The sequence below is a fragment of the Drosophila rhopaloa genome, unplaced genomic scaffold, assembly GCF_018152115.1.
Source record: "Drosophila rhopaloa isolate 14029-0021.01 unplaced genomic scaffold, ASM1815211v1 contig_167, whole genome shotgun sequence".
Taxonomy (NCBI): domain Eukaryota; kingdom Metazoa; phylum Arthropoda; class Insecta; order Diptera; family Drosophilidae; genus Drosophila; species Drosophila rhopaloa.
The window spans coordinates 7,607,212-7,634,402 of record NW_025335047.1 but is presented as its reverse complement, the minus strand read 5'-3'; the positions used below and the strand labels follow the sequence as shown (position 1 = coordinate 7,634,402).

The 27,191-nt window shown below is 44.3% G+C and overlaps 9 protein-coding genes across 12 annotated transcripts; 5 read left to right on the top strand and 4 right to left on the bottom strand.

The window, feature by feature from the left end:
• The first annotated feature begins 219 nt into the window (after positions 1 to 219).
• Positions 220 to 2,443, top strand: LOC108042043 (vacuolar protein sorting-associated protein 45). The gene is made up of 3 exons (XM_017120153.1): positions 220 to 381; positions 449 to 647; positions 696 to 2,443. Exons 1-3 carry the CDS (start codon positions 289 to 291, stop codon positions 2,126 to 2,128), a joined length of 1,725 nt encoding a protein of 574 aa, XP_016975642.1. The 5' UTR covers positions 220 to 288; the 3' UTR covers positions 2,129 to 2,443.
• A 110-nt stretch (positions 2,444 to 2,553) lies between these two features.
• On the top strand, positions 2,554 to 6,227 carry LOC108042042 (dynein regulatory complex protein 11). Its single transcript, XM_017120152.2, has 5 exons — positions 2,554 to 2,855; positions 2,971 to 3,971; positions 4,637 to 5,545; positions 5,605 to 5,775; positions 5,830 to 6,227. The coding sequence occupies exons 1-5, from the start codon at positions 2,616 to 2,618 to the stop codon at positions 6,002 to 6,004; spliced, it is 2,496 nt and encodes an 831-aa protein (XP_016975641.1). The 5' UTR covers positions 2,554 to 2,615; the 3' UTR covers positions 6,005 to 6,227.
• Positions 3,868 to 7,208, bottom strand: LOC108042044 (U6 snRNA phosphodiesterase). Of its 2 annotated transcripts, XM_017120155.2 has the most exons (4): positions 7,037 to 7,208; positions 6,644 to 6,985; positions 6,235 to 6,583; positions 3,868 to 3,969 (listed from the first exon to the last, which is right to left on the bottom strand). In XM_017120155.2, the coding sequence occupies exons 1-3, from the start codon at positions 7,132 to 7,134 to the stop codon at positions 6,247 to 6,249; spliced, it is 777 nt and encodes a 258-aa protein (XP_016975644.1). In that variant the 5' UTR covers positions 7,135 to 7,208; the 3' UTR covers positions 3,868 to 3,969; positions 6,235 to 6,246. The 2 variants fall into 2 exon arrangements, with proteins under 2 accessions (XP_016975644.1, XP_016975643.1); XM_017120154.2 differs by lacking the exon at positions 3,868 to 3,969 and having other exon boundaries at positions 6,222 to 6,583.
• A 260-nt stretch (positions 7,209 to 7,468) lies between these two features.
• LOC108042045 (mitochondrial pyruvate carrier 2) lies at positions 7,469 to 8,764 on the bottom strand. Of its 2 annotated transcripts, none has more exons than XM_017120157.2 (4): positions 8,504 to 8,764; positions 8,253 to 8,423; positions 8,155 to 8,195; positions 7,469 to 7,797 (listed from the first exon to the last, which is right to left on the bottom strand). In XM_017120157.2, exons 2-4 carry the CDS (start codon positions 8,395 to 8,397, stop codon positions 7,531 to 7,533), a joined length of 453 nt encoding a protein of 150 aa, XP_016975646.1. In that variant the 5' UTR covers positions 8,398 to 8,423; positions 8,504 to 8,764; the 3' UTR covers positions 7,469 to 7,530. The 2 variants fall into 2 exon arrangements, with proteins under 2 accessions (XP_016975646.1, XP_016975645.1); XM_017120156.2 differs by having other exon boundaries at positions 8,253 to 8,430; positions 8,504 to 8,749.
• Positions 8,765 to 9,359: 595 nt separating this feature from the next.
• On the bottom strand, positions 9,360 to 12,212 carry LOC108042048 (mitochondrial pyruvate carrier 2). Of its 2 annotated transcripts, none has more exons than XM_017120160.2 (4): positions 11,948 to 12,212; positions 10,684 to 10,909; positions 10,583 to 10,623; positions 9,360 to 9,928 (listed from the first exon to the last, which is right to left on the bottom strand). In XM_017120160.2, exons 2-4 carry the CDS (start codon positions 10,847 to 10,849, stop codon positions 9,677 to 9,679), a joined length of 459 nt encoding a protein of 152 aa, XP_016975649.1. In that variant the 5' UTR covers positions 10,850 to 10,909; positions 11,948 to 12,212; the 3' UTR covers positions 9,360 to 9,676. The 2 variants fall into 2 exon arrangements, with proteins under 2 accessions (XP_016975649.1, XP_016975648.1); XM_017120159.2 differs by lacking the exon at positions 11,948 to 12,212 and adding an exon at positions 11,177 to 11,398.
• A 99-nt stretch (positions 12,213 to 12,311) lies between these two features.
• Positions 12,312 to 15,159, bottom strand: LOC108042047 (importin subunit alpha-4). The gene is made up of 6 exons (XM_017120158.2): positions 15,020 to 15,159; positions 14,597 to 14,778; positions 14,159 to 14,539; positions 13,268 to 14,098; positions 12,983 to 13,159; positions 12,312 to 12,924 (listed from the first exon to the last, which is right to left on the bottom strand). The coding sequence occupies exons 2-6, from the start codon at positions 14,654 to 14,656 to the stop codon at positions 12,829 to 12,831; spliced, it is 1,545 nt and encodes a 514-aa protein (XP_016975647.1). The 5' UTR covers positions 14,657 to 14,778; positions 15,020 to 15,159; the 3' UTR covers positions 12,312 to 12,828.
• A 296-nt stretch (positions 15,160 to 15,455) lies between these two features.
• Positions 15,456 to 18,438, top strand: LOC108042066 (protein Son). Its single transcript, XM_017120188.2, has 2 exons — positions 15,456 to 17,577; positions 17,637 to 18,438. The coding sequence occupies exons 1-2, from the start codon at positions 15,751 to 15,753 to the stop codon at positions 18,351 to 18,353; spliced, it is 2,544 nt and encodes an 847-aa protein (XP_016975677.1). The 5' UTR covers positions 15,456 to 15,750; the 3' UTR covers positions 18,354 to 18,438.
• Positions 18,439 to 18,805: 367 nt separating this feature from the next.
• LOC108042067 (zinc finger protein 2) lies at positions 18,806 to 24,086 on the top strand. Its single transcript, XM_017120189.2, has 6 exons — positions 18,806 to 19,900; positions 20,623 to 21,466; positions 21,758 to 21,844; positions 22,642 to 23,112; positions 23,261 to 23,410; positions 23,467 to 24,086. Exons 1-6 carry the CDS (start codon positions 19,748 to 19,750, stop codon positions 23,547 to 23,549), a joined length of 1,788 nt encoding a protein of 595 aa, XP_016975678.2. The 5' UTR covers positions 18,806 to 19,747; the 3' UTR covers positions 23,550 to 24,086.
• Positions 24,087 to 24,465: 379 nt separating this feature from the next.
• Positions 24,466 to 27,178, top strand: LOC108042085 (dnaJ homolog subfamily C member 3). The gene is made up of 3 exons (XM_017120209.2): positions 24,466 to 24,962; positions 25,026 to 25,139; positions 25,582 to 27,178. The coding sequence occupies exons 1-3, from the start codon at positions 24,866 to 24,868 to the stop codon at positions 26,865 to 26,867; spliced, it is 1,497 nt and encodes a 498-aa protein (XP_016975698.1). The 5' UTR covers positions 24,466 to 24,865; the 3' UTR covers positions 26,868 to 27,178.
• The last annotated feature ends 13 nt before the right edge of the window (positions 27,179 to 27,191 follow it).

Genomic DNA, 27,191 nt, shown 5'->3' with positions numbered 1-27,191 from the left:
TCTATCGTTCATGTATATCGGCGCCTTATCGATTAATGGTCAGTGGTGAAGTTACAAATTACTATTACTAATCAGACTGAATTTCTAACCTAATTAAGCAAATATAAATAAATTTGTTTATTTTGGATTTTTTCATGGCTTGTTTTTAAAATAGCTGGAATAAATTCGCAGTCTCTACTATCTTACCACCGCTGTTATCACAAAAGTATCGAAAGCAGGACATCTCTATCCCATCTGTTTGCGAAAAAACATATATTTTGGATATTGAGAGTAAATTACTTAGCAATTATGAATATGATAAGTGGTATTAAGTTGTACATTGAGAAGATGTGCTCCGAATCGGGGCCGGGCATGAAAATCATCCTGCTGGACAAGGAAACGGTGAGTAGAAGCTATAAATCCCTTGCCATATGAGTCCATCCGTGCTTAAAATCCACATCATTTGCAGACGAGTATAATTTCAATGGCCTTCAGTCAGTCGGACATGCTCCAGCGGGAGGTTTATCTGTTCGAACGCCTGGACTCGGGACGGTCCAATGAGCGGTTAAAGTACCTCAAGTGCATCGTCTTCATCCGCCCTACAAAGCAAAACATCCAGCTTCTAGCCAACGAGCTGAGGAACCCCAAATACAGCGCCTACTACATATGTAAGTGGGTCATAAAACACACCTAGCTGTGCTAAACTCTTTTAATAGATTTCAGCAACATCATACCCCGCACGGACATCAAGTATTTAGCCGAGTGTGATGAATCCGAGTCGGTGCGGGAGGTAAAAGAGCTGTATGCGGACTTCCTGTGCGTTAACCCCAATTTGTTCTCATTGAACATACCCAACTGCATGGCAAACCTTAATTGGCTGCCTGATGCACTGACCCGCAGTATGCAAGGGATCACAGCAGTGCTGCTGTCCCTTAAACTGAACCCAGTCATCCGGTACCGAGCCGGCTCGCAGGCAGCTCAACTCCTGGCTAAACTGATCTACGAGCAGATAACTAAGGAGTCGTCTCTGTTCGATTTTCGGTCCAACATGGATGGTGCTGCTCCACCACTGCTGCTTGTTCTGGACCGGCGAGATGACCCAGTAACGCCGCTTTTGCATCAGTGGACCTACCAGGCTATGGTCCACGAGTTGTTGCACATCAAGAACAACCGTCTGGACCTCTCCAACCGCCCCAACGTACCGAAGGACTTCAAAGAGCTGGTGTTATCCGGCGACCAGGATGAGTTCTACGGCAACAACATGTACGCCAACTATGGTGAAATCGGATCCACCATCAAGCAACTGATGGAGGAGTTCCAACGCAAGGCCAACGATCACAAGAAGGTGGAGAGCATAGCGGACATGAAGAACTTTATCGAGTCATATCCGCAGTTCAAGAAGATGTCTGGCACCGTGCAGAAGCATTTGTGTGTGATTGGCGAACTTTCGGGGCTGAGCAACAAGCGAAATCTGTTTGAGGTTTCCGAGCTGGAACAGGAGATGGCCTGTAAGGCGGAGCACTCGGCACAGTTGCAGCGCATCAAGAAACTTATAGCGGATGAAAGGGTTTCTGTCGAGGATGCTCTTAAGTTAGTGGCACTTTACGCGCTGCGATACGAGCGTCATGCCAACTGCGACACATCCGGACTGCTGCAGATCATTAAATCGCGCGGGGGACGAGCGGCGGTAGTGCCCTCTTTGATCGAGTACGCTGGAACCCATGTGCGACAGGGGGATCTTTTCAATATGGTGCGGATCACTGATGCCGTAAAACTGACCCGCAATCTAATCAAGGGCCTTAAGGGAGTGGAGAATGTCTTCACCCAGCACACGCCACTACTGAAAGAGACCCTTGAGGATGTGTTCAAGGGTCGCGAACTGGATCCCCTTTTCCCGGCTATTAATTCCGAGCTCGTGCCATTCCGACGACCACCCCAGGAGGTAGTTGTCTTCATTATTGGTGGAGCCACCTACGAGGAAGCCTTGGCCGTACACCAGCTGAACAATGCTGGATATAGGGTCATACTTGGTGGCACCACCATTCATAATTCCCAGACGTTTATCCAAGAGGTCCTGGCCGCCACTAGTGGCATCCAATTTAAGCACACTAAATCCATGATCAAATACTGTTCCACTGATAACATTTAAAACTACTTGTGACTAGCCCCAATTATATTGTTAACTATTTATTAACTATGTATGTATGTGCATAATCCATTTTCTAATCCTTTCAATTCGTCGATGGACTAATTGCTTTGCCTTAAACTTATCTAAGTATTTAGCACAGAAAGCAAGATTTGAGGAAACGATAATAAGGATTTATGATTAAGCTTATTCCATGCATTATACCCATTGAAATCCACTGCACTATGTAATCCTTAAGTATTCCATGTAATATATCTGTAAACATATTTATTATTATCCTTGAGGGCAACTAAAAGCAACGCCAAAATATGAAATGTATTATATTCTGCTCTATATGTAAAAATACTAAATGGGTACAGTTCTTGTAATTATTCCACCCTTGTAAGACATACAAGCTCCATGGCAACAGAAAGGATAACCTGGCAACGTTCCTGATTGATTGTAATTTAAAGAAGGGCTTCAGTTTTACATTGAAGAGTCTTTAATCACCATGTCCAGCACATATTTTAATGACATCTGGCATCAATCCCAGCATGAATGTGAGCTGCTGTCCACTATTGACTACGAGAGGCAGCACCAGGATGTGGAGACAACGGTGGCCACCATGAATGCTGCTGTTGGCTCTGTCGCTGCTGATGCGGATGCCAAAGTCCTGCTGCAATCGAGTCTATACGAGTTCTATCTGCGATATATCTGCTTGAGTAATCGCCTTGAGGATGTTTACGATAATGTGGGTATACGAATTTAACACTGATTATGCTCTTAAGATAAAAGGATACATCTTAAATTTATATTAAATAGTCATGTTCAACTAAAGACCCTTATCCATTCCCAAATTTGCATAGATGATCCAGCCCCAGAAACGTCAGTTGGTGCGCAAATTGCTGGATGCCTGTCTGGGTCGAGTGGTTGAGCTAAAGCACGATCTCGTGAACATAGATTTGATGGAGTTCAGCTACAACGACGACGTGGTGGAGCGACTGCGTCTGACACCAATGGAGACCGAGCTGCGAATTCCCCGATACTTTCTCCGCGAGCGGCAACAAGAGTTGGAGTTTCGCAAGAAGACCATGCAGGAGATCCTCGTAAAACTGGGCTGGCTGGAGGAGCACGAACTGGAGGAGACAGTAACCACCGAGATCGAAGCCGTACGGATGCTGCAGATGCATGAGCGAGCACGTCAGGGTCGTTTGCGCGCCCACTTTATGAAGGAAATTCGTATCCTCAAGGAGAAAGGTAAGTCTGAAGAGCGCAGCGAAAAGGAGCGTAGTGACTCCGGACTTTTGGCCGCCATGAAGATCCAGAAAATGTGGCGTGGCCACACAGCTAGGCGAATCACGCGCCGCCGTAAAATGGAGGAGATGATCCTAATTGGTATGCTCCCACCTCCTCCGGCCGTGGTTAAGGAACGGGCTGAAAAGCTGGAAAAGCTGCAGCACAACGAGAAACGCTACCAGGCGCAGGCACTTTACGGGGAACAGTTTGAGGAGAGACAGGTCGCCGTGCAGGAGGAGATCCGGGCCAAGCACGGCGCCAGCATGAAGGAGGATATCGCCGATGAGATCCGGGCCTGGGTTAAGGATTGCTACGACAAGACGGGCAAGCTGCCGGACTTTCCCTCCGAGGATCAGGGCGGCTCCCTGCACATCTTCAGCAGACCTGGAACGGAGAGCGAGCACAGCCGTTCGTCAGCACGCTCTTCCAAGGAGTCTCGGAAGACGAAAGACAAGTCTAAGTCGCCGGCGCGCAGCGGAGACCTCAACGTCAATGAAAACCAGGAGGAGGAGGTCAGTTTCCAGCCAGCGCCCTCCGTCTGCCTTCCAGACATCCGCGCGGAAATTGATCTGTAAGTAGAGAGGGAACCACTTAATTTAAGAACGTAATTACTCTTATGAAGTTACCCCTTTCCAAATTTTCGAAAACTGGCTGTGCAGAAAAGTGTCAAATAACTGCAGTTCTAGGCTCAAAATCTCTGTTCAAATCTAGGTTTGTTTTTTTGGGTCGATTTTTCGTCATTTCTAATGATGTACCCCATTTTAAAAATTTAAAAAAATGGCATTGCGGAATAGTGACCAAAAACATCACTTTAATGCCCAAAACTGTTCTTATAGTCATTCGATTTCAAAGGTGCATACTTTAAAATTATTGTGCTTTGATTCTCTAAAAATCTGTGTTCAAATCTAGGTTTGTTTTTTTGGGTCTATTTTTCGTCATTTTTATTGAAATACCCTTTCAAAATTTTTAAATAATGGCCTTGCGGAATAGTGTAAAATAACTGCCCTTCTACGCGTATAAATTTTCTTACAGACATCCGATTTCCAAGTGGCATACTTCTAAATTATTGGTTTAATGATCTAAAAATTTGTGTTTAAATTTAAATCTATTCTTGTGTTTCTCGGTCGATTTTTTGGCATTTTCATGAACTGCACTCCTTAACATTTTATATTTTATTTGAAGTTGACTTATTAGCATTGAAGGCATTCAACTAAACTATTCTTAATATGCCGCCAGCTTCAACGACACATGGCGCGACAAAGACGAGGCGGGGGTGCTGAGCCAGGCGGCCTACGAGGACATGATCTACAGCGACAAGTACCAGGAGGTGGAGCTAGAGTTTCGACGTGCTGTTGACGACGTAATGCGTCAGGAGATCGAGCTGTTGCAGACGGCGGTCGGAAAGAAAGTCAAGAAGAGCAGCAAAAAGACGCGACGCTCCGGCAAGAAAAGCAAAAAGAAGAAGGAGAAGGATCTCACGCCGGATCGCACAACTGAGTCGCTGTATGAGGAGCTGGTCACGAATGGCATTATCCGGAAATACCCGGAGCTGAAAATGAAACAGTTTCTGGGCGACAAATCGCTGACTGCTCGGAATGGCACGAATCCCTCACCGGGTGACATCCGCCAGATCCTTACGGAGTATTGCATCCTTCCGCTCGGTTCGGATGCCATCCACAATTGCACACCGCTCATACGCTCCATCCTGCTGGCTGGACCCAGGGGATCCGGAAAAAAGGCCCTGCTCCACGCCATTTGCACGGAGGTAGGAGCCGTGCTTTTCGATCTGACCCCGGCCAATATTGTAGGAAAGTATCCTGGCAAGTCGGGCCTCATAATGCTGATTCACCTGGTCCTGAAAGTGTCCCGACTTCTTCAACCTGCCGTCATATACATGGGCGATGCAGAGCGACCGTTCATGAAAAAAATTCCCAAGACTGATCGCACGGATCCCAAGCGGTTGAAAAAGGATCTGCCTAAGCTGATTAAAAACATAGCGCCAGAGGATCGTGTCATTTTTGTGGGCACCTCAAATCTGCCTTGGGAAGCTGACCAAAAACTTCTCCAATCCGTCTACAATCGGTTTATTTACATTCCACGACCGGACTACGGAGCCATGTCACATGCCTGGAAAACATTGCTGCAGTGTGTGATCCTGGTGATATTAGAGTCAAATATCTTCTAATTGTTTCCCCTTCTAACAGCGACTATTCTGGTGGCATTTCCAATCTGGACACCAGCGCCATGGCCAAAATATCAGACGGCTATACCATTGGAGCCATCGATGCCTGCCTCAAGGAGGTGATGACATGCAAGCGGAAACTGCAGCTTCGCACCCAACCGCTCACCAATGCCGAGCTCATCAATGTCCTTTGGTGGGTATATGTAACTAGAGACAATAAAGCCATTGCAATTGTTCCTGCTTACAGCTCCCGTGATCCTGTCTATCGCGAGGAAGAGGAGGCCTTCGAATCCTGGTGGTCGAAGACACCCCTGGGACGCCGTCGTCAGCGATTTTTGGAGCTGGAAGAGGAGCGCTTGCTGGAGGAGCAGGCTCAGGCTGCCAAGCAGGGAAATGGAAATAAAAAGAAGGGCCTCAACTAAAAGGTAAACATGATATTTCTCATGTTTAAGATTGGTATAAAAAGGACAATTGTGACTCGCTATATTAAGAGATTACAATTTTTTTAATTGGAATATCTACAAATTTTAGAATATGAATTATAAAACTCAAAGAATAACAGCATACACAATTAAAATAAATGTAATCCTTAAGGAACAACTAATCGAAAGGTATTAAAAAGTAATCTATAAATTTCAAAAAATATAATTACATGATTTGTTATCTACTTTAGCATGTAAGTAAAATCCTTGTTGCCAGTTTTCAAGCGCACTTCAGTGACGGCCAGAGGGAGAGTGTCCTGATCTTCCAGGAGCTCTTTGAGTTCCTTCAGCTTGTTATTTAGCAGTTTCTCCTGGTCACCTACGCACCAAAGGAGACTAACATGGAAAGAGGCCGGAACGTAGAACTGCTGCAACCGGTAGTCGAGCAGCACCTGGTCTATGGGCTGCAGGATACAAGACATCTTTTCCGTAAAAGCACCATCCAAAGGGGCGGCAATGAATGTTCTGGTTCGCTCTTCGTTTGTGTAGATCCGCAGGCCTTGTAAAGTGGCAGTGAAGCTAAACGCAAAGGTTCTTGAAATAGAGTTTAAAGTACTTTTAAAGGATTGAGGTACTTACCTTGTGGAGCTGTTAAGAGCTGCTTGCAGGGATCGTGAAAACTCATCTATCTGATGGTACTGGAGCACCACTGTTCGACTCAGACTCAGATGAAGTGACTCATTGGCCTGCAGTTCCAAGTGGGGCGCCAAATGGGCTATGGCCTCGGCTTGGAACTCCTCCAGCTGCTCGGCACAGGCAGTTGCCGGCACATAGACGTAGGTGGCCCAGTTTCCTCGCTCGTGCTTGAAGCTGCGAATGCGACCGCCATGTAGAGCCGGATCATCCACTACATCGTCAGCAAACTCCTCGGCTTTCGGCTTCTTGGGGCCCAACAGTGCGGCAGCTGTGGGCAGAGCAGGTCTTCAGCGGTTTAAATGTAGAAATCTACGGGTATTTCAGTTTTCACTTTACCTTTTGAGAATGTTTATCAACGTGGGTTGAGTGATTTTAGAAGATTCTTCATCTTCAGAGGCAGAGGAACTGCTGCCACCATAGTCAACAAGAGCCATTTTATTTAAAACTTATTAACTTTCTACTAATTTGGAAAAAAAAATAATATTTGCCAAGAAATTGCCGGTTTTTATTTACACTTATCGATTAAACCAAAAAATTAGTGATGAAAATGTAGCCTTTTTTTTCCCATCAGCTGATTTAAAAAAGTTTTGCTAAGACTTTCAAGAACAATTTTATTACAAATTTGAAACCACGATTTTTAACTAATCTTTTTAATTATTCTGAAGGGATTTCAAAATGATTTTCCAATATTTCTTTTTAGCATGTGTAATCGATACCAGGTAAATTATTAACCGTTAAGCCCCTTAAATTTGAAAATATTTTTGTACATTCAGACTAGAAAAAAGATTTATTTATTTACAAAAAAATCTACAGAAATGCATTTTGATTTATTACAAACTAGCTTCAATGGCTAATTTTGTCTCGCCAGTCTTCTCCAACTTTGACTGCTCCCACCTGTAGTTGTAGGCCCGACCCAGTTGGAAGAGCTGCGTCAGACTCACAAAGAGATTCACAGCGAACAAGCTGTAGTTCTTTGGAATGATAACCAGGGAATAGCGCGTCCATATGAGGTTCGTTGCTCCAAGGGCCAGACATCCGTTGGGTGAAATTGTGTCTGCAGGACGCGTCAAATCACTGAGACCAGCGATAACGAGGCTCTATAGTATGAAATTGAATGAGTTCGGAGATTAGTAAGATCAGGCTGATAATACAGGGTAAGTCCCCCCATTGACTGCAAATCTCTATCGTATGTTGCTAAAGCTCTCTCCTAGGCAAAGCAACAAATATTATGAAATATTCCACAAAAACCGCAAACTCATTTAGTTATCAGAAACTCGCGCGTGGGGACGAAAAAAAAATATATTAATTTATCGCGTTGAACAGGTTGCGCGAAATAAACAAACAATAATAAAACACAATATGCTCCCACAGATTTGTTTATCAGCTTGGCGATAATGAAAACTGGCTAAGGACGCAGGGCTCAGAGTTATATAACAGGCTCACGACGAACTTACCCATTTAACGATAGGACCCCAGAAGAATATGGTCTTTGGACCTATGGTGAAAAATCCGTAAAAATATTTTTTAATTTGCGAGTTACCACTTATATTACCTGCTGGGTGCATCCATAAGGGTCGCATCTTGGCGGGCACATATTTGTCACATGCTCCAATTAGTCTATTATAAGCCCTGGAGTGAAGGCCCTTTCCTGATGAAGCTGGTGCAGTAGAAGGAGGAGGGGGTGGAGTGGCAGACATTTTGGCCGGAAGATAGATCCTTGCTACTGCAACCTCCAAACAATCGAAGATGTAAAGAGAAACTGATGTAGTTTCGCAAATCGGGAGGGATGTTATTATAACCTACCTCTAATTAAGTTGTGTATGGGGTTATTGATTCGAAGCGATAGAACAGCACTCAACTGGGGATGCGATAAAGTTCCACTGTTCCAGGTGAGAAGTAAAGTGCCTATTAAAGTCTGGGGCACAACAGCTCCAACGAAGCGTCCATCGACAACTGAGCTTTCAGAAAAGTCCGGGGTCCATACACATATGTTTATGTTTCTCTAGTATTATTAGCTTAGAGACCCTGTTATCATCAGCATTATCAACTACTAGTGGCTGGTGCCAGCCCCTCTTTTCTCATTTTATATTAGCCGTAAAAAAAATATAAAAACAAGCTAGCTGAACGTATAAGAGTTATTAGCAATGTTCGCTAATTTATATTGCCCTAGGTGAGATATTTACGTAAAGCTTTTTATTTGCTTATTACTAATTAGTATTTGTAAGACTATTTCTGAAAAGCACATTGCTCAACAAATGTGCACATGGCGTATACATGATGTCAATTTAGTCCGGTTTTAAAAAAAACTTTAGGGTTCATCCGTAGCAATGAACACTGCCTGCATATTTGTAAAAGAGAAATTAAGCTTGCAAAATAAATTCTGTTTTCTCTTGTAATAATTAAATCTATTTTGTTTACATATATCTTGTGACATGTTTGTTTTTCAGTTATACCATAGTAACGATAGTTACTATTACTTTAATAAAAAAAAAAATGAGAGCAACCGGAAATAAATTTAAAAAAACCTATCCTAAACTTTTAGAAAAGAATTTTTTTTTATAAATTCAAAATAATAAAATTTGCATTTTTATTTTAAATTTGTACACTCTGAAATATAGTCATCAAAAAATTAGATCCATGAATTAAAACAAAGTTAGAATTTCTAGTTTCTACAGTCTTACAATATATTGGTTTATTTGTTGACAATCACAAAATGTCCATTTATTCTCGTATTCATAAAACTATACGCAAAGCCTCCACAGTTCCAACTTAAGTAATACGAATCACGTCGATAAGGCAATAGACCATAAATAATAATGGTAACAGATTGTAAAACGCAGATGCCGGATCTGCGAACACAGCTCCCTCTTAATCCTTTCGTTTACGTTGTGCGTTGTGGGATTTGTAGTATGTACATAACATTTCGATCTAAGTCTATGTAAAGGGGACAGCACCGGTATTCGATTCGATATGTCTCTAATTCTGCGCCGCCGGCTGCACCTGCTTCAGCTTCTCCTGCTCCTGATGGTAGTGGTAGGCCCGGGCCAGCTGCACCACCTGCGTGATGCCCACAAAGAGATTCACGGCGAACAGGCTGTAGTTCTTGGGTATGATCACCAGCGAGTAGCGTGACCAGATGATGCCCGTGGCAGCCAGGGCTGCGCATCCGGACACGGAGATTGAGTCGGCCGGACGGGCCAAGTCACTTAGACCGGCGGCAACGAGACCCTATAAGAAGAACACAAGTAGTGAAGTTAGTAGGCATTAAAATTTTACTATTTGTTATTTATAAATATTGTTTAAAATCATGTTAGATCATTAAAAAAGGTAATAAAATAATATCGGCGATATTGATCTGTAAATCCAAACCAACATTTTAAACAATTTTTTTTTTTTGTTTTGGGAAATATGAAGATTAAAATATGTATATATCTCGGCATTTTTGTTTCTTATGGAATTTGTATGGTTCGTCGAGTCGCAAAATCAGACAGCTATATTTAAGTATACATGGCTGCTATCAAAATAGACATAAACAAACGTAATACACTTTTTGCAGATGGCTGTTAAAACGTATATAAAGGGGTGAATAAGAATCTGATATTATTGAAGCTTCCCCAGCTGTATCCCGGAACCTTTCCATATATTGTTCCATAATTGAAACCAACAATCGCAATCCGCTCACAAACACGAACGCGAACAGTTATCAGGCGCAGGTTGCTCGGAATAATCAAATAATTTCATTTAATGGCACCTGCGCACAGATTTGTCTACCGTCGTTTCGGATTTATTGCGAACGAATGTATGTGTGCGATAATGAAAATCAGCGAAGGTCGCCCGCTGTCCGAGTTATGTAATCCTTCCGTCTGGTTTCTGTCAACTTACCCACTTGAAAACGGGTGCCCAAAAGAATATAGTCTTGGGACCTGGAAATAAAATGCGAATTAGGAGGGGATTCAGGTAGGTAAAAAGATGACTTGACCTACCAGCTGGATGCATCCACAGTGGGCGCAGCTTGGCGGGCACAAATTTGTCGGCGGCCCCAATCATCCCATTGTACAGCTTGGAGTGCAGACCCTTTCCGGCGGAGGCGGCGGCCGTTGGTGGTGGTGGGGGAACTGGTGGGGGTGGCTGAACGGCGGCAGATGACATTCTGTTATTTGTGCGAAAAATTCCACGGGCGATGATAATTTATGCGTCCAAACTCGTTAGCTGGCAATCACAAAATAAAATCTCCTATGAAACGCTAAACAACAAAAGCCTCAAAGCTTTGCGGGAGAGAGAGAGAGAGAGAAAGAGAGGGGCGCACCCACACACCCACAAAGGCAAACAGCTGAGAGGTCTAACGTGTTTAATTTAACACGTTCAGGAAATATATATGTGTATGTATGTATGTACAAACATATGTAAGTACAACTCGCTCTTGACTTTCTAAAAATGTGCTTAAATTGTACATTTCTATATTTAACAATTATGTACATATAACTTTATAGTTCCCGATGGGAAGTTTATTAGCTGCCGCAAAACATCCTTGACCTTGAAGAGAGTGTGCCAATTTCCGCAGCTAAATGTTGACGGAAGCAAGTGTCTGAATTAAATGCAGCGCTACTTATACAAATGCAGAATATCTATAAATAGCCCGTAATTGCAAGTTTTTTTAAAGAGTCACGCGATACTAGCGATGAGTAATTGGTCAAGTATCTGGGGATTTGAAAATAAAAAAATGTAAATGAGAACGATTTTGAACTTTTATGTAGAGTTAAAAACTTGAAAAATATTTAACTTTAAACACAACAAATTACACAATAATATAATTTTATTATTACTCTATATAGTTTGTGATCTCTATTTCCAGTGTTAAGAAACGAGCAACTTGCATAAAAATACAACATGTAGATAAACCATATTACCCGTATCAATAAATAATACATATTTGCAAAATTTGAAACCGTTTTCCTTAAAAACTTTATATCTTAATATGGAATTTATAAATAAAACTTTAAATCTTTAATAACAAATTTGTTCTGACATGTGATGTATACGTTCATGTAGAGCATATGTAAGCAGGATGTAATTATATCAAAAGTTCCAAAAACAACCGCCAGTTTTTTTTAAATACGTGTGAATTATTAAACAATTATTTGCATTTCATTTTTACTGCTTAATTTGAAATTGCTTAAACGCGCACGCACTGTATTAGCCAAATAAACGTGATTGATGAATAGTATAATTTTTTACTGAAGTACTCACCTAAAGATAAGAATATTCGGTGATTGCAAATGAGTCATCAATCCAAACGCTTTTAATATCAAACACCAAATGGGAAAACGCCCAGACTCTTCTGTTGCAACCCCTCCCACTTGTGTGGGCGATCCGATTGTTTATAAATATTTGATCTGTTTCCTTAACCAAACTGTTTTTTTAGCTGCCCCTGGAGTGGTAGACTGCAATTGCGCATTAATGGGAAACGTGCTCAAGTGACGCACTAGCTTAAATAAATGCTAATTATCAGCAACTCGGCCGACACCTCAAATGCCTGGCGTTGAAACGCGAAACGGCCAGACACACTTGTGCTTATAGTTTTCTGCCTGGAAACAAAACCATGAGTGGCCTCTTGCTTTTATCGTTTTCATGTTAGAAATGTATACATATGTAATTTCAATTACAAATCAAAAGCGTACATATTTAAATTATTCCATATAAATCAAATAGTTCTACATTGTTTTTGAAATTTTTTTTTTTTTCATTCCTGTGTGTATATATTTTGGATGAACTTTAGCAGTCATTCCAATCGGGTTAGTCCTTGCATTGCACAGCCACACACCCACAAGTGTGTGTATGTCTGGAGTTTGTAATTTTGATAACACAGAATTGAGAGAAGCTAAAACGACTGCAGCGGATTATCCGTTGTGTATCCTTCCGAGTTCCTATCCTTGTTCCTAAAAAGAACACGGCTGTCTAATTGCTGCTGTGTGGTGGACAAATTATAATGCTATTATTATGTGAATTGGTTGGCGGCTCGTCGGGTTTTCATACACAAGAGATTGTGTACGGATAAACGCCAAATTATGTGTGTTGCACGCGTTTGGTTTTCACTTTACTGCTACGGCGGCTGCCTTCGGATTGGATCGTTAAAAGTTGAATGAGTTCATTGGTAGTTTATCGGCATTCGGGTCGAAGTTGTATTGTGTGCCGTCGGAACTGGGTGCCATGTTAGCCTGTTCGCCCTGTTAAATTTAAAATGGTTTAAAAATCGATTATACATAAGATCGACTCTTCACTCACCTCATCCGTAAAGTATTGATCGATGATTTCATAAGCTAATTTGTAAATTTCAACGTTCTCGTGGCTCTGCAGCCGTTCGATCTTGGCCAGACCCTCGCATTCCTCAATAAAGTTGGCCACCGCCTCGACATGTGAATCGGCCACTTTGAGCATATTGTTCAGGCCATCAAGAACAACCTGTTAGAAAGAGAAACATTAAGTTATCAGTTTGCATATGGCACGCCAATAAGGTTAATTTAAAATGATATTTCTGGAAATTTATCCGACTAACAAATAGTCCCTTACATTGATAACTTGCGTATCCTGGCACGATAGGAGATCACAGAAGGGCGGAATAACGCCCTCCTTGATCAGGGTGAAGACCTGTTCCCTGTTGCCGCTGATGGTCAGATTGCTGATGGCCCAGGCGGCCTCCTTCTGTGTCTGGAACTCGCCCTTGCTCAGGTTCTCAATGATTTTGGGCAGCAGACCTACGTTGATAACGGCCTGCACCTGCGATTGGTTTCCTGCGGTGATGTTGGAAAGGAACCAAACCGCCTCCTTGCGAATCTTCTCCTTGGGATGCGAGAGCAGGGCTGGGAAATACGAGAGCGCGTCGTAGTTGAGCACAACTTGTGTCTGCTCATCGGAACCGGTCACAATATTGCCGACGGCTCGCAGTGCTGCGGTTTGCACCTTGACCTCATTGTTTCCCAGCAGCGGTATCAGCTTGGGCACCACCCCGCTCTCGATGACCATCTGGATTTGCTCGTTGCCGCCGTCAGTCAGATAGCTAATAGCCCACACCGTGTCCACCAGAATGTTCGTGTCGGTGTGATGGATGAGCACGTTGAGTGCAGGCAGGATCTCGTGGATGGTGGCTGCCGGTGGCGGCGGATCCTTGTTGCGGCACAAGTTCACAATCACCCAGGTCACATTGCGCAAGAATGAGATGGGGATGTCAGGTTTGATAAACGACAGCAGTGGCTGGACAACGCCGTGCTTAATGACAAAGTCGCGAAGCAAAGGACCATCGCCAATGATGTTGCCCAAGGCCCAAACGGCTTGTTCGCAGACGTTCGGAGCGGGCGAGTTGAGAAGTTGAAGGAAGAGTGGCACGGCGCCGGCGGCAACAACCTAAAGAGGATTACCATGCATTAGAACAAAGAAAAAGCAGCGAGAAGAAGCTGAACCCACCTGATTTGTCTGGTCCGAGGTGCCGGAGGCAATGTTGGTCAGGGCCCAGGCGGCCTCGAACTGGAGCATTGTGTGATTGTGTTGTTTGAGGCACTCTACCAGGATGGGAAGAATGTCGCTTTGGATCAGATCGTTGATGGGTGGATTCTTGTCCGAGGAGAGCAACTTGCGGGCAGCCTGGACAGCGGCTAGCTGCTGCTCCGGCTTGGTGGCGTCAGCGGCTGCCTGAGCGAGCTTCTTCAGGTTGATAGACGTGGGCAACTGCTCGTCCTCGTCTGTGTTGGAGTCCAGATTGGGTACATTGCGCCTCTTTAGGATGGTCTCTTCGCGCTTGTTCTTTCGCAGTTCCACGGTAACTTCATTGCGGCGACGTCGCATTTCCTGCAAATTAAGCAATGTTAGTTTTCGTACAAGATACTCAAACTTCGGACCACTTACATCCTGGTCTTTCCCTTTGTTTTTGAAATTTTGCAAACGGTTTGGCTCCAAAGACGTCATTTTCGGTCCGGTTCTTGGTTCTTCCTAATTGCCGCTTCAATAAGAGGCCGCAACTGCGTTTGGCTGGTTAAAAATGCGTAAGCTAAAAATCAATTATGCGTGGAGATGGCGACGTACGCCTCCTGAAGAATTTCGTCGGACAATTAACAATTTGTTTCAATTGCACACCAGCCAACGGAAAAATTTAATCGCACGCACACCAACGCGCACAAAAGAAGAAATAACGTACAATCGACCAACACAGTTGCAGAACAGCACGATGGCGCAGGCGACGAAAAAAGAAATGGCGAAAAAATACACGAAAATTAGCAACGCCACTGGCAAAAAATGGCTTTCTCCATCTCCTCTGCACTGGGTACTTACGTTTGCAGCTTAAAAATTGCGTTTCTCCCACGACACTGACACTTTCTACGCCTTTTAAAAGTGATCAATTTCTTTCCTTTTTTATAAAAATTGCAGTTCGTGAGAGCGACGTGAGTGAAGTTGGCTGCGCTTCGGAAATCGGGACTGCCCACTTATAGGCAGGGTCGATTGCAACGCCAATCGACAGATCTGAGGCGACTTCCATTTTTTTAGCCTTTTTTTGGAGGTCACTCAATAAAAATATAGCAAAGTTCTGGTTTTTAATAACATATTTTAAAAGTGCTTAGGATCGTTTTATCCTGTTCATAGTAAGCTTAAAATAGTTTTAAGCTGTGAAAAACGGAAACCAATTGTTTAAAGCTGTTAGCTTCGAAAAAAAAACTCAGGAGCTATAGCTTAACTAAATCAATATAAAAAAAGAAGTATATAAAATTGAAAACAATTAATATTTGGATATGAGAACAAATTTTTAAGACCACTCCATCTATTAGCTTTTTTAACGGAGTTTTTGTCACCCAGTAGTTTCACTCATCCCTAAGAATCTACCGATGCCATTGACCAGCAATGGGTCATCGTTACCATCAAGAGTGTCATCACTATTATTGAAACCCTTCTGTCCAGGCGTGCAAAAAACAACATTTAAGCCCGAAAAGCAAGGAAATTGCCGTTCTGTGGCGGGATTCCAATAGCATGCATGGACACTAGGACTAGCCACCTCCAGCCAAAGCGCAATGACGGAGAATACAGAGAAAGCGGCGGGGGTGGAGCCGCCGCAACTGGCGGATTCTCAACCAAATCCTCCGGAACAGGAGACAATTAAGGTGAAGAGCGAGCAACCGGACGCGGAAGTGGAGGCGAAGCTCCGGGCCCTGAATGCCAAGTTCAAGGCGGACGCAATGGCCCCGCGAGAGAAGAGCAACAGCAATGATCTGCGCAACGAAACGGATGACAGCGAGAGTTCCATCTCGACGGAGGACAAGAAGGCGATTGAGCCGGTGAAGTCCTCCAACGAGATCCTGGCAGAGCTATTCGGCGTGTTTAATGCCGCTCCTCCAGAGGAACTATTAGACGACAAAAATCTGCTTAAGAAAAAAAAGAAGGTCAAGAAGGAGAAGAAGGATAAGAAGGAAAAGAAGGCCAAAAGGAAGAAGCCCTCCAGGTCGGATGGCGAATGCAGCGACTCTGAGGCGGAGGGCAAGCACAAGCACAAGCGGAAGAAGCACAAGCACAAACACAAAGAAGGCAAAGACAAGGATCGGGATAGGGACAAATCGAAGGAGAAGGTTGTACCAGCAGTTGTTCCCGCTGAGAAGGAGAAAGAAAAGTCTGAGAACAGGAAGCGGATCGCTGTGGATTCTATTAATCAGGCGGATTCCCATCCTATCAAGCGGGAACGGCATGAAAGGGACAAGGAACGCGATCGGGACAGAGAAAGGGAGCGTGAAAAGGAGCATGTCCGCTCCCACAACAGCTTTTACAATGGCCACCGGGAATCGGATCGCTCGAGAGGATCGGAAACTACCAGGACCAAGTCACGGCAGGCGCGCGACCTCTCCGATGTCTCGCTCTCCGACGAGGAGTCCTACCTTCGTGAAAAGGCTTCAAATGGCCGGCGGCGACTCCACAACAGCTTTTACGATGGCAAGGAGGACCCCAAGGATTCACCCAAGCGAAACGAGCGCGTATCTAACTCCCGAAATAGTCGTAGGTCAAGATCACGCTCCCACGAGCTTGTGATCGACAAGAAGCGTCTGCTGGAGATCGCGCGCAAGAACGCCATCACAATGTTCAAGCGAGGAACTCTGCCTGGCGTGGCCGACATGACGCCGGAGATCAAAGACAAGGTGCTGGTCAAGATGCGCTACGGTGGACGCACTGTTCAAGATTTGACCGACTTCTGTAAGAAGATCTCCAACGGCGATGGACTGTCAGATCTAAGCTCCGATGAAGATTCCGATGTGGACAAAAATGGCAATGCTAAGGCTTTTCATCATCCCTTTCAGCTGAAGGAGAGAGAGCCTATTGTGATGCATATAAGAAACTCCACGGCGCTGGTTCCAGCACAGCCCCGGCAGGACGACCAAACGAAGGCCATAACCATGCAATTTCCGGTGTCCTCGGGGCAGACCCATCGCATGAACGAGGTGTGGGTGCCGGTGGAGCGCAAAGATTCGCTGGTGCCACTGCCATCTCTACCGCCGGCCAAGCAGGCAACAAATATGTTCAAGGAAACACCGAAGAACGTCTTCGCCAAGTCGATGCCTTCGCAGGAGCAGCAAGAGCCCGCCTTCAAGTCGTTGGAGGGAGTGCCTGTAGTTCCTGCTGCAGCTGTAGCCCCAACTCCCGCTGTTCCTCAACCCGTGCCTCCGCCCCTATTAAATGCGAAAGTTCCTGCTCCTCCGATCGCCGCTACTCCCTTTGTTCCGGAGGTGCCCATCCCATCGATGTCTCCAGTGTCGCCAGCGCAAAGTTCCTCCATTTTTCCGGAGGTGACGTCGCCTTCCATGGATGTCTCTAGCATAATCACCCAGCGACTTAGTGCCATTCGCCGCCTGCAGGTGAGGTCGCTTTTAAATAATTGTATGTAAATTGAAGATAATTTTGTTGTCTACTTCAGGACAACCCGGGGGACTCTGAGGCTCTGAAAATGATGTACAACGCGCAGCGCAACATGTCGTCGTGGGCCAACTCAAAGCATCTGCCCGGACAATTCACAGGCAGCACGGGTGCCCAGGTGATGAAGGCTCACGAGCTCAATAGCGGTCCCCAGCTGTGGGTGCGCAAGGACCAAATGACCTCCACTAAGCCGGTCACCGGTGGCATGGGAATGGCTCTGCTGCAGAAGATGGGCTGGAAACCGGGAGAGGGACTGGGCAGATGTAAAACCGGATCCCTGCAGCCACTTCTGCTGGATGTCAAGCTGGACAAGCGCGGCCTGGTGTCGCGCGAGGACCTGAAACCGCCGCCAGCACGACAGTCAGCCGCCCAACGGAGGAACAAAAACGCATCCGGACCTGTTGGAGGCTGTGGAACTGCAGGACCGGGTCCAGGATCGGGACCAGGTCAGGGAGCGGGGACAGGAACGCCACTAGTCACCCAGGACAAGCATCCCGTGTGCGTGCTCAACGAAATGGCCTCCAAGAACAAGTGGACGCCGCCACAGTACAATCTTCGCCAGGACATCGGTCCTGCCCACAACCGCTCCTTCCTTTTCAGCGTAGAGATCAACGGACAGACTTACACGCCGGATCGAGGATGCAATAACAAAAAGGAAGCTAAGCTGAACGCGGCCACGTTATGTTTGCGAGCTTTAGGCATCCTTCCGCCCAGTTAGTAGCGGGGCCTAGGGCTAGGATAATTTCTAGATAGTAAGTAAACTAGCGTCCCGAATCTGTACATAAAAGTAGTGTTAAACCTCAGCTGTATAGTGGTGTTCGTCTGCATTGGGAGATAGGCTAATACCCGTTGTCGTTTCCTCGCAGAGAATATATGCAAAAATAAGTTTGCATTTTGCATGAATTATTTAAGTTTTATTTTCTTTTCAAACATATCAATTTTTTTTTAAGTCGCGGAAAAATTTGTACGTTTTGAACCCTAACTTATGACAAAATAATAAATTTTGTAGAAATGTCAACCAATTTTTCTAAAATTTGAAAATAAAGCATTGAAAGCAAGAAATAGAATTAGTAAGGGCCAACATTTTGAAGAAATTCCAAGTCCTTGAGAATTTTATTTCGCGATTGGTGTAATATTTGCACTTCCTAGACAAATGTTTAACAACTATAACAATGCCATCAGTGATTTGAGCTTAGTATCCTCTTCTCATAGTATTTTCTTATAGTACATAATATGTATTTATTATTTAAAGTTTAACCCTCTTATTGTAGAAAATTTTGTGTTTTGTCTTATTAAACCTTACTTTTTATTTGAAAGTATAGTTATTTCCAGTGTCATCCCATCTTAACGGTTATCCGTTAGATTTAAAGTTTTCGGAGAAGAACTTTCACGAGAGAGAGTGGGAGTAGGAGTAAAAGTGAGAGAGAGCGAGCTTTAATCGACAGTGGGCCACATTAAATTGGAGCACGGGGAGTTCGCTAAACCCTGTGATTTGGCCACAATTCGCCCCACTGTTACAAAGTAGGCTTGCAGTTTTCGCACGCGAGCTTTGATTATTGCTGCTAACGGGGCTTTTGCGCAAGTACACAAACAAACGAACAGCTGACTGGGTCGAACAGTGGGGCTTATTAAATCTCGCGACGCTGCAAGTTCCAAAAGATTGCTCCTCGACGAAGGTCAGTTCACGCGGAAGCTCGAACTTCGTCGGATGGCGAGCACGGATTGGAATAGCTAGGCAGCAGGACGGGCCAAGAAGAAGCAGAGGTCGTCACCCGGATACAGACAAAACTTTTTCGAGTGCCCCAGTCCCTGTCGCAACCCCACACAGCATCCAATCCAATAAACGTGCAAAAATATTTGTTGTGAAAATAATATCCATCGTACAGATGCTTTTGAGCCACTGCGATTGGGGATGTGGCTGCGGATTTGGCTGTAGTTTTGGATTCGGCACAAGCAAACAGTCAACGTATGTAATTCGTAGAGTTGCATAATTACAACACATGAATGGCTGGCAAACCAAATTTGGGCGTTGCAGTTGCAATTGCAATTGCCGTTGCATATTGCTGATGCACTGCCGCATTTTCGCTGGCCACTCTGCTTGTGACTGCCGCCATGGAAACGTGTCGCACCTGTGCGATTTCCATGTTTGTGTGCGACTTTGAGAATGGCAGCAACAACAGCCACTTCCTGGACATCCAACACCCCAACTGCTGGCCAAGCGAAATGGCCCAAATACGACTGCAGTTTGTCAACTGGAATCTGAAGGTGAGTTGAGTGCACCGAATGCAAGATCAAGAACAGATGTCTCCGTATCAGTTTTTGCCCTTTTCAAATTGTATATAAAGATAACATACTTGGCTAAGCTCTCTTTTTAAAAGTTCACGTTTGAACCAAAATAAACAAATATAGAAAGTACACATTTAAAATAAATATTTTTTTTACTGTGTGGAGTGATTGTTGCTGTCTTATGAAAAACTTTTCGTAAGTGAAAGTTTGTGTGTGGGTAACGTTTGGCATTAAATTGCGCTGAGGTTTTTGTGAAACAAAGCCATGAAAGCCACTTGGGGTTAAATTAAGCACAACTTGGTCAATTTCATGGGAAATAGTCAATCTCCTGAAAAGTCCATTGTCCATAAAGGTAAATGAAACGAATTTGATGTCTTGCTGATGATGGTTTTTTGTAATGATGATGGCAGGAACAGTACTTGTACCCTCTGTACATACATACATTACACAGGTTAACAACAAAAAAATGCATGAGCCATTCCTGATATTTGAATACTCTTGATTAAAGTCCCATGCGAACATATGTATGTTCCATTATTCGTAAAAATTTAAAAAAGTTTTATTTCGTGTTCCTTTGTTCCTTTCTTAATCGATAAGTATATTTAAACAAGCGCCCGAACGATTTCGTACGCAATCCAATGAGTTTCCATTAAAATTAGATAAATAATAAATTTAAAAATACAATGTACGACTTATTTCAGATCTCACCTAATGACGGATTGCCTCAGAAGATCTGCAGCGACTGCTTCACCAAGTTCTGCTCGATAAACGCATTCCGAGTGGCCTGCCAGGAGGCGCAGTTGAAGCTGTCCAACATCTACGACAAGATCGACGCCAGCAGCCTGGATGATGAACAACAGGAATATGTGGACCAAGAGGACGAGCATCAGGGAACAGAAACAACCAAACCAACAACGACGGTTTCAGCCGAAACACAACCAAACACTGCCACTGACCCCATAGAAATTTTTGTGGATGCCGTAGACATCGACGAGGAAGAGGAGGAGGAGCAGGATGACGAAGCTGAGGAGAAACCGCTGGAGGAAGCTGTTCGTCCCGAACTGACCATTAGCTATGCCTGCAAGTTCTGCCTGCGGCCGCAAGAAAGCTACCAGCTGCAGCAACTTTTGCTGGAACACATCAACGCCAATCACGATCCTGAGCAGCCGTACAATTGTCCGGAGTGTGAGGCCTGCTTTCAGGATGCCGCCTCGAGGACCGTTCACCTGAAAAACAGCCACGTGGAGAAGCAACACGCCTGCGAGGTATGCGGCAAGAAGTACGGCGATCGGCACAATCTGCGGCACCACGTCGAGAAGTACCATTCGGAGACGGACTTCGAGTGCGGGCTTTGCGAGAAGCGCTTCTACACCCGCAAGAGCCTCAACTACCACATGAAGTGGCACAATCCGGACCGCCAGTTCAAGTGCCGCCACAGCGGCTGCGAGCGGCTCTTTATCAGCCAGCGCCATCTCATGTGCCATGAGGCCACCCACACGGGCACCACCGCAAGGAAGAGCGAGCACTGCGGCTTCTGTGGAAAAAGTACGAATAATCACAATTTATATATTTATTTTTTCTTAAATTAAATAGCCCGATGTTAAATCTGCGATAGGAGTCTTACCCTAAATCTCCTATTCTTAGAAAATGAAAACCTGCTGTGATGGTCCGAAGAAAATGGGTGTTTCGTCCATGTCCATGACTCAATCTTTCTTAATTTAAATTGAAAATAAACTTTTAACTTATCTTTTTTGTTGAATTCTGATAAGACAATAATTGAATGTTTTATAACACATTTTAATTAAATTTATATAACTCTTTATTGAATGTCCCCAGCATTTATACATTTGAAGACCCTTCGCTGGCACATCTTTAGACAACACGGCGGAGAAAAGCCCTACAAATGTGCCAATTGCACGGAGGGTAAGTGAAGATCGGCCTGCAGGAGGATCCTCCGGATCGTGGCCACCTACACAGGATCTTCCACACCTTTGAAAGGGGTGTTGGACGATCCCTTTACTCAAAACTTTTCACGAACATGAGCATTAACCATATATCAATCTGTCGCATCATCGAACATTCTCACATCCAACAAGCGCTTTAAGATCATAGATACTGAGCCAAGTCCGGCTGCTTCTGCCGCCTCTAATAGTGTGTTAGTCAAGCCTAAAGCAACGGTAAACATAATGGCTAACCAAGCTCTTTTTGTACACCTTTTTAGCCATCGCATGCGATTAACGAACAGCAAACGTTTTGTAATTTGATTTCCTCTTAGCCACTTGATTAGCGTTTTAACCCATCAAACCAACCAACCACTGCATAACCAACTCCATTCTCCGAACGAAACCCCGGAGAGCAGCATGCAAGCAATTACATAATTAATCGTCCTTAAATAAGGAAGTCGATACAATATTTAAAATTATTATTTCTTAATTTAAATCTAAAACTCAAATACATATTTCTTCCTTTAAAAGGTCTAAGAATTTATTTCAAAATCAGATTAATTTTCATTTTTGTCATTTATTCACTTTACTGATCTACTAATGGTTTTTATTTACGTAAAATTAATTTAATATTGTATCAGAAGCCTAAGACGACTTCCAATTTCAGAACGATACAATTTTCCGAGTGCATATGTTTCTACTTCATGACACCCTACGACTAGCCACCCTTTAATCTTGAATAGATCACTACCAAACTTAGGTCTCCTGACTCCACAGTTTTCGCATCCTATGCGGAGAAGCGGATTCACATGCTGGAGCGGCACAGGGAGAACCTAACTCCCATCGAGCGAAGCGAGTGCATGCTGTGCCGTCAACCCTTTTCCAGCGAGCAGGATCTAATCCACCACATGTCCGTGGAGCACCTGCAGGGTCCTGCAGCTCCGGTGATCGCCAACAACAAGCGGGTGCTGCAGCAGAAGCGGGAGCGCCAGTACTCTGGACTCTTTCAGTGCGGCAGCTGCACGCAGCGGTTCAACATGAAGTCGGCGCTGGAGCGGCACGCCGCCGTCCACTCGGAGAAGGACCGCCCCCACGCCTGTCCGCAGTGCTCCAAGCGGTTCAAGCGCGCCCAGGACATGAAGTGGCACATCAAGACGCACGAGAAGGAGAAGCCTAATGTGTGCGATGTCTGCGGCAAGGCCTTTGCCCTCAAATATGTTCTTACTCAGCACCGGTTGAGTCATGAGGGTAAGTGAATAAATATAAAATAACCATACATATGTCATAAAACACTGAGGAAAACGTAATCATTAAACAAATCTTATGGTTTTCAGATTTTAAGATTAAAAGTCAAGAAATATTGAAATAATGGAAAATTATCTCCCATTATTTGCAGTCTTGGAGAAGAACTTCAAGTGTAACGTTTGCGGTCGGTCCTATCTGTTTGAGAAATCTTTGCGGCTGCATCAGCGGGTTCACACCGGCAAAACCTACTACAAATGCGATGTCTGTCAAGAAAGATTTGTCACGCACATTAAGCTTAAAAGTAGGTATGGAAAACGATTTACAAACAACGTCTAATGAGATAAAAATCATTTCCAGCTCACATGCAAAAGACACACGCCTCTCAGCCACACTCTGCGGACCACCCTCTGGATGATCTGATCAACATTGTGATTTCCTAACCAAGTGGAACAGCAAAGATTTCTGTAATAGCCAAGCACAACGCAGAAACTGTATTGCATTGGGAGTGTAGCTCTCGGAAACTACAGAATTCGAACCTACATACATAGACCATACCTTCCATCCAACCACTAGACCATATGCACACACCGATCTTTGAGTCGTAAATGTGCTTAGAGCTTTATTTAGAATACTTCGTAGGCAAATATTTCTATATATCCAATATATCTCTGACGTTTTCTTCAATCAGTCCTTAGGCCACTTAAGCCCCATATCTCTTTCTATCTCTGATCCATTCTAATCTCACAGAACGCCTGTCACGCTCAAGCACATCTATTCACTTGACCATTTAGCGATACGCAATAAGCAATGAGAACAAAAAACAAGTTATAAGAGCAATTTAAGCTGAACGGCAAAATTTTTAGTGCTCAAGAAATGCATTTATTACCAGATGAAAACCGAGAAGTATTTACAATAATTACCAAAAATGTATAAGAATATTTAAAATATCAATATACTAAGGATTTTAATATATGTAGTTGAAGATATATTTACCAAATTCATGTTCCAAATAAACATTCATTTGAAAAAAGCTTACAATTTTGTTTTTGAATTTGGCGGCAGCTATCGATAGAAAAGCTAACAAATAGCTAGAAAGTTACAGCTATTAATAAATTAATTTTTTATAAAGATTTTAAAAAATATAGTTTATTTTCTAATTAATAACTGTTTATCTTACGCCATTTAAAACTGAATTTTTAAAATTGGCGGACAGTGTTTATTTTTAAATAGTTAAATAATTCTGTCTTTAAGGTCGCAAGTGCTTTGCCATCACTGTCACCGCCCACACTCGATAGTTGCGACTCGTGACTCCCGTCAAGAATCCGTGAGAAGTATTACCTGCGGCCATCAGTCGCCCATCCCTAGGGAACGTGAACACGTCAGTTTTTAGTTTATAATATTTATAAGCGAAAAGTTCAGTCGCGATTCCAAACTAGCAGTGGCAGCGATGTCCATGTCCACAGGGACCACCAGTGCTCTCCATATCATTTAAAAAACTAAAAATACACAGCTGACAGAGTCAGAGTTAACAAAATAAAACAGCAGACGGTGCGGAAAGTTGACCAAAAACGGACGCAAAATCCATAATAGCCGCGTTATAGAGAAGGCCGCCAGTAGAAGAGGGGGCGGTGTGCAACCGTAGAGATTAGCAGCTGCCACGCCAAACAGATCTGACGTGCGTGTCGATTCGGAAACAACTCCAAATCACGCCCACACTGGTTTTGTGGGGCCATCCAAGTACACGTAGCCCATCATCATGGCCTTGCCATTGAGCGACCTTCTCATGGTCGGCGGCGGCGAAAAGAAACTGGCCGCCTGCCTGCTGCTTCTTCTCCTAGAGCTCTTCCTGGAAGGTATTTTCTAAAATTCCTTATCTTTGAAGGCTGCCTAACTACACGTCATTGTTTTTCGCACAGGCGCCGAGTCGGCGGCGAGTCCGGCGGATATTGAGAATCATCTGGAGCTGGGCAAGGAGTTCCTGGCCCGCGGACAGCTGTCGGATGCACTGACGCACTACCATGCTGCTGTTGGTAATTATGGACAACAAGACTTGAAATACCCTTGCAGACTCATTATGTGTATGGCTGTTTTAAGTTCATTCTTGTAGCAATTTGTTTGATGTTCATGTTATTCCTCAAATAGCAATGAAACCAAACAAGTTTCAATTTTTAGCCATATTAGCTTTGAATTCAACAATTTTTTGCATATTTAACCAACCATTTACATTAACTACGCAGCATTTAAGGCTTTAATTTAATTTTATATTAAAACAAAACAGATTACCAAACTTTGAGTTGGTTTGCCTTGAATTTGAACAGGAAATTAAAGTTCAAGTATCCAAAATGTATATTAAAATTTTGTTCCACCCTTACTTAACAAGAAACTTGCTATAATTTACCAAATTCTTCTGCAAGGGTATACCCAAGCTTTCTCCACCCTCTTCTTTGATTAAACACACTCATTTTTCCGCAGAGGGTGATGCCAACAACTACCTGACGCTTTTCAAGCGTGGCACCGTCTATTTGGCGCTGGGCAAGACGCGCTTCGCCGTCCAGGACTTCAGTAGGGTCCTTGAGTTGAAGCCCGATTTCACGGCCGCCCGTATACAGCGGGGTGTAGTGCACATGAAGAGTGGCGAGTACGAGCAAGCGATCTTGGACTTTGAGCAAGTGCTTCACGAGGAACCCAACAACGGGCTGGTGCTGGAGCACTACTCCCGCTTGGCACCCGCCCAAGAGCAATGGCAGCTAGTGCAGCAGTTGATTGGGCATAGGGACCACCAAAACGCCATTTCCATGATCACACAGCTGCTGGAGATCTCGCCATGGGCAGTGCCCTTCCGGCAGGCTCGTTCAGATGCTTACATTGCAGTCAACGATCCACTGTCCGCCATTTCAGACTTGCGACAGGTGAATCGACTCACCCAGGACAGTACTGAGGGTCATTACAACATCGCCCAACTGCTGTACACCATTGGACATGCCACGAATGCCTTGAAGGAGATCCGCGAGTGCCTAAAGTTTGATCCGGAGCACAAACTCTGTTTCCCCTTCTACAAAAAGCTGCGAAAGGTGGAAAAGCAGTTGGTGAACGCAGAGCAGGCGCGCGAGGAAAAGCAGTTTGCCGAGTGCATATCCGCTGGAGAGGCGGTGCTTCGGCACGAACCGGAGGAGACGATGATCCGGTACGAGGGTCACAAGGTGCTCTGCAATTGCTACACAAACGACGAACAGTTTGGCAAAGCTTTGCAGCAGTGCAAGGAGGCCCTGGATATTATGAAGGATGCCCAGATCTACTGTGATCGGGCTGAGGCGTTGCTGGGCACCGAGATGTACGACGATGCCATACACTCCTACCAGGCGGCACTCGACCTGGACGAGAGCAACAATCGCGCCAAAGAGGGCATTCAGCGGGCTAAGAAGCTGCAGAAGCAGTCGGAGCGCAGGGATTACTATAAGATATTAGGCGTTAAGCGCAACGCCAACAAACAAGAGATCGTGAAGGCGTACAGAAAGGCGGCGCAGAAGTGGCATCCAGACAACTTCCGGGACGAGGAGAAGAAGGTGGCCGAGAAGAAGTTTATCGACATTGCCGCCGCCAAGGAGGTTCTTACAGACCCCGAGAAGCGTCGCCAATTTGACAACGGCGAGGATCCTCTGGATCCCGAGGCTAATCAGCGCGGCGGCTTCCAAGGCGAGCATCCGTTCGGACACTTCCAGCATGGGTCGCCGTTCCAGTTCAAGTTCCATTTCAATTAGTCAGCCAGCGCCTCCAGCAGCCATTTGCTTTGTGATGTCCTAGCCACGATCCCAGATATCCTTCGACGATTTTACACTGTTTGTTTTGTTCATTTAAATGGCGTGTAAATAGTAGCATAAAGCATAAAATCCCCTGGTCCGTTGTCAGAAACTACCACACACAAATCGCAACAACACACACTGAGCACTTACATTTAATTAGTTTATTTAATAAAATACAATAATTATAATGTAGTACATTTTTCTAATTATGTATAAAAAGAAACAATATGCAAAAACAAGCAATTAAAGACTTGGAAATTTGAACTGAACAGTTGTGAACTT

Bases quoted from the DNA above. Each gene is read 5' to 3' on its own strand.
- LOC108042043 (XM_017120153.1), top strand. From the start codon at position 289: ATGAATATGATAAGTGGTATTAAGTTGTACATTGAGAAGATGTGCTCC. The intron at 382-448 runs GTGAGTAGAAGC...CATCATTTGCAG, and splicing joins TCCTGCTGGACAAGGAAACG to ACGAGTATAATTTCAATGGC. The intron at 648-695 runs GTAAGTGGGTCA...CTCTTTTAATAG, and splicing joins ATACAGCGCCTACTACATAT to ATTTCAGCAACATCATACCC.
- LOC108042042 (XM_017120152.2), top strand. From the start codon at position 2,616: ATGTCCAGCACATATTTTAATGACATCTGGCATCAATCCCAGCATGAA. The intron at 2,856-2,970 runs GTGGGTATACGA...AAATTTGCATAG, and splicing joins TTGAGGATGTTTACGATAAT to ATGATCCAGCCCCAGAAACG. The intron at 3,972-4,636 runs GTAAGTAGAGAG...ATATGCCGCCAG, and splicing joins ATCCGCGCGGAAATTGATCT to CTTCAACGACACATGGCGCG.
- LOC108042044 (XM_017120155.2), bottom strand. From the start codon at position 7,134: ATGGCTCTTGTTGACTATGGTGGCAGCAGTTCCTCTGCCTCTGAAGAT. The intron at 6,986-7,036 runs GTAAAGTGAAAA...AAACCGCTGAAG, and splicing joins TTGATAAACATTCTCAAAAG to ACCTGCTCTGCCCACAGCTG. The intron at 6,584-6,643 runs GTAAGTACCTCA...CTTTGCGTTTAG, and splicing joins GCTCTTAACAGCTCCACAAG to CTTCACTGCCACTTTACAAG.
- LOC108042045 (XM_017120157.2), bottom strand. From the start codon at position 8,397: ATGTCTGCCACTCCACCCCCTCCTCCTTCTACTGCACCAGCTTCATCA. The intron at 8,196-8,252 runs GTAATATAAGTG...TTTTCACCATAG, and splicing joins CTTATGGATGCACCCAGCAG to GTCCAAAGACCATATTCTTC. The intron at 7,798-8,154 runs GTAAGTTCGTCG...TTCATACTATAG, and splicing joins GGGGTCCTATCGTTAAATGG to AGCCTCGTTATCGCTGGTCT.
- LOC108042048 (XM_017120160.2), bottom strand. From the start codon at position 10,849: ATGTCATCTGCCGCCGTTCAGCCACCCCCACCAGTTCCCCCACCACCA. The intron at 10,624-10,683 runs GTAGGTCAAGTC...TTTTATTTCCAG, and splicing joins ACTGTGGATGCATCCAGCTG to GTCCCAAGACTATATTCTTT. The intron at 9,929-10,582 runs GTAAGTTGACAG...TTCTTCTTATAG, and splicing joins GGGCACCCGTTTTCAAGTGG to GGTCTCGTTGCCGCCGGTCT.
- LOC108042047 (XM_017120158.2), bottom strand. From the start codon at position 14,656: ATGACGTCTTTGGAGCCAAACCGTTTGCAAAATTTCAAAAACAAAGGG. The intron at 14,099-14,158 runs GTGGGTTCAGCT...AATCCTCTTTAG, and splicing joins CCTCGGACCAGACAAATCAG to GTTGTTGCCGCCGGCGCCGT. The intron at 13,160-13,267 runs GTAAGGGACTAT...TCTTTCTAACAG, and splicing joins AGGATACGCAAGTTATCAAT to GTTGTTCTTGATGGCCTGAA.
- LOC108042066 (XM_017120188.2), top strand. From the start codon at position 15,751: ATGACGGAGAATACAGAGAAAGCGGCGGGGGTGGAGCCGCCGCAACTG. The intron at 17,578-17,636 runs GTGAGGTCGCTT...TGTCTACTTCAG, and splicing joins GTGCCATTCGCCGCCTGCAG to GACAACCCGGGGGACTCTGA.
- LOC108042067 (XM_017120189.2), top strand. From the start codon at position 19,748: ATGGAAACGTGTCGCACCTGTGCGATTTCCATGTTTGTGTGCGACTTT. The intron at 19,901-20,622 runs GTGAGTTGAGTG...GACTTATTTCAG, and splicing joins TTGTCAACTGGAATCTGAAG to ATCTCACCTAATGACGGATT. The intron at 23,411-23,466 runs GTAGGTATGGAA...AATCATTTCCAG, and splicing joins CACGCACATTAAGCTTAAAA to CTCACATGCAAAAGACACAC.
- LOC108042085 (XM_017120209.2), top strand. From the start codon at position 24,866: ATGGCCTTGCCATTGAGCGACCTTCTCATGGTCGGCGGCGGCGAAAAG. The intron at 24,963-25,025 runs GTATTTTCTAAA...TTTTTCGCACAG, and splicing joins CCTAGAGCTCTTCCTGGAAG to GCGCCGAGTCGGCGGCGAGT. The intron at 25,140-25,581 runs GTAATTATGGAC...ATTTTTCCGCAG, and splicing joins GCACTACCATGCTGCTGTTG to AGGGTGATGCCAACAACTAC.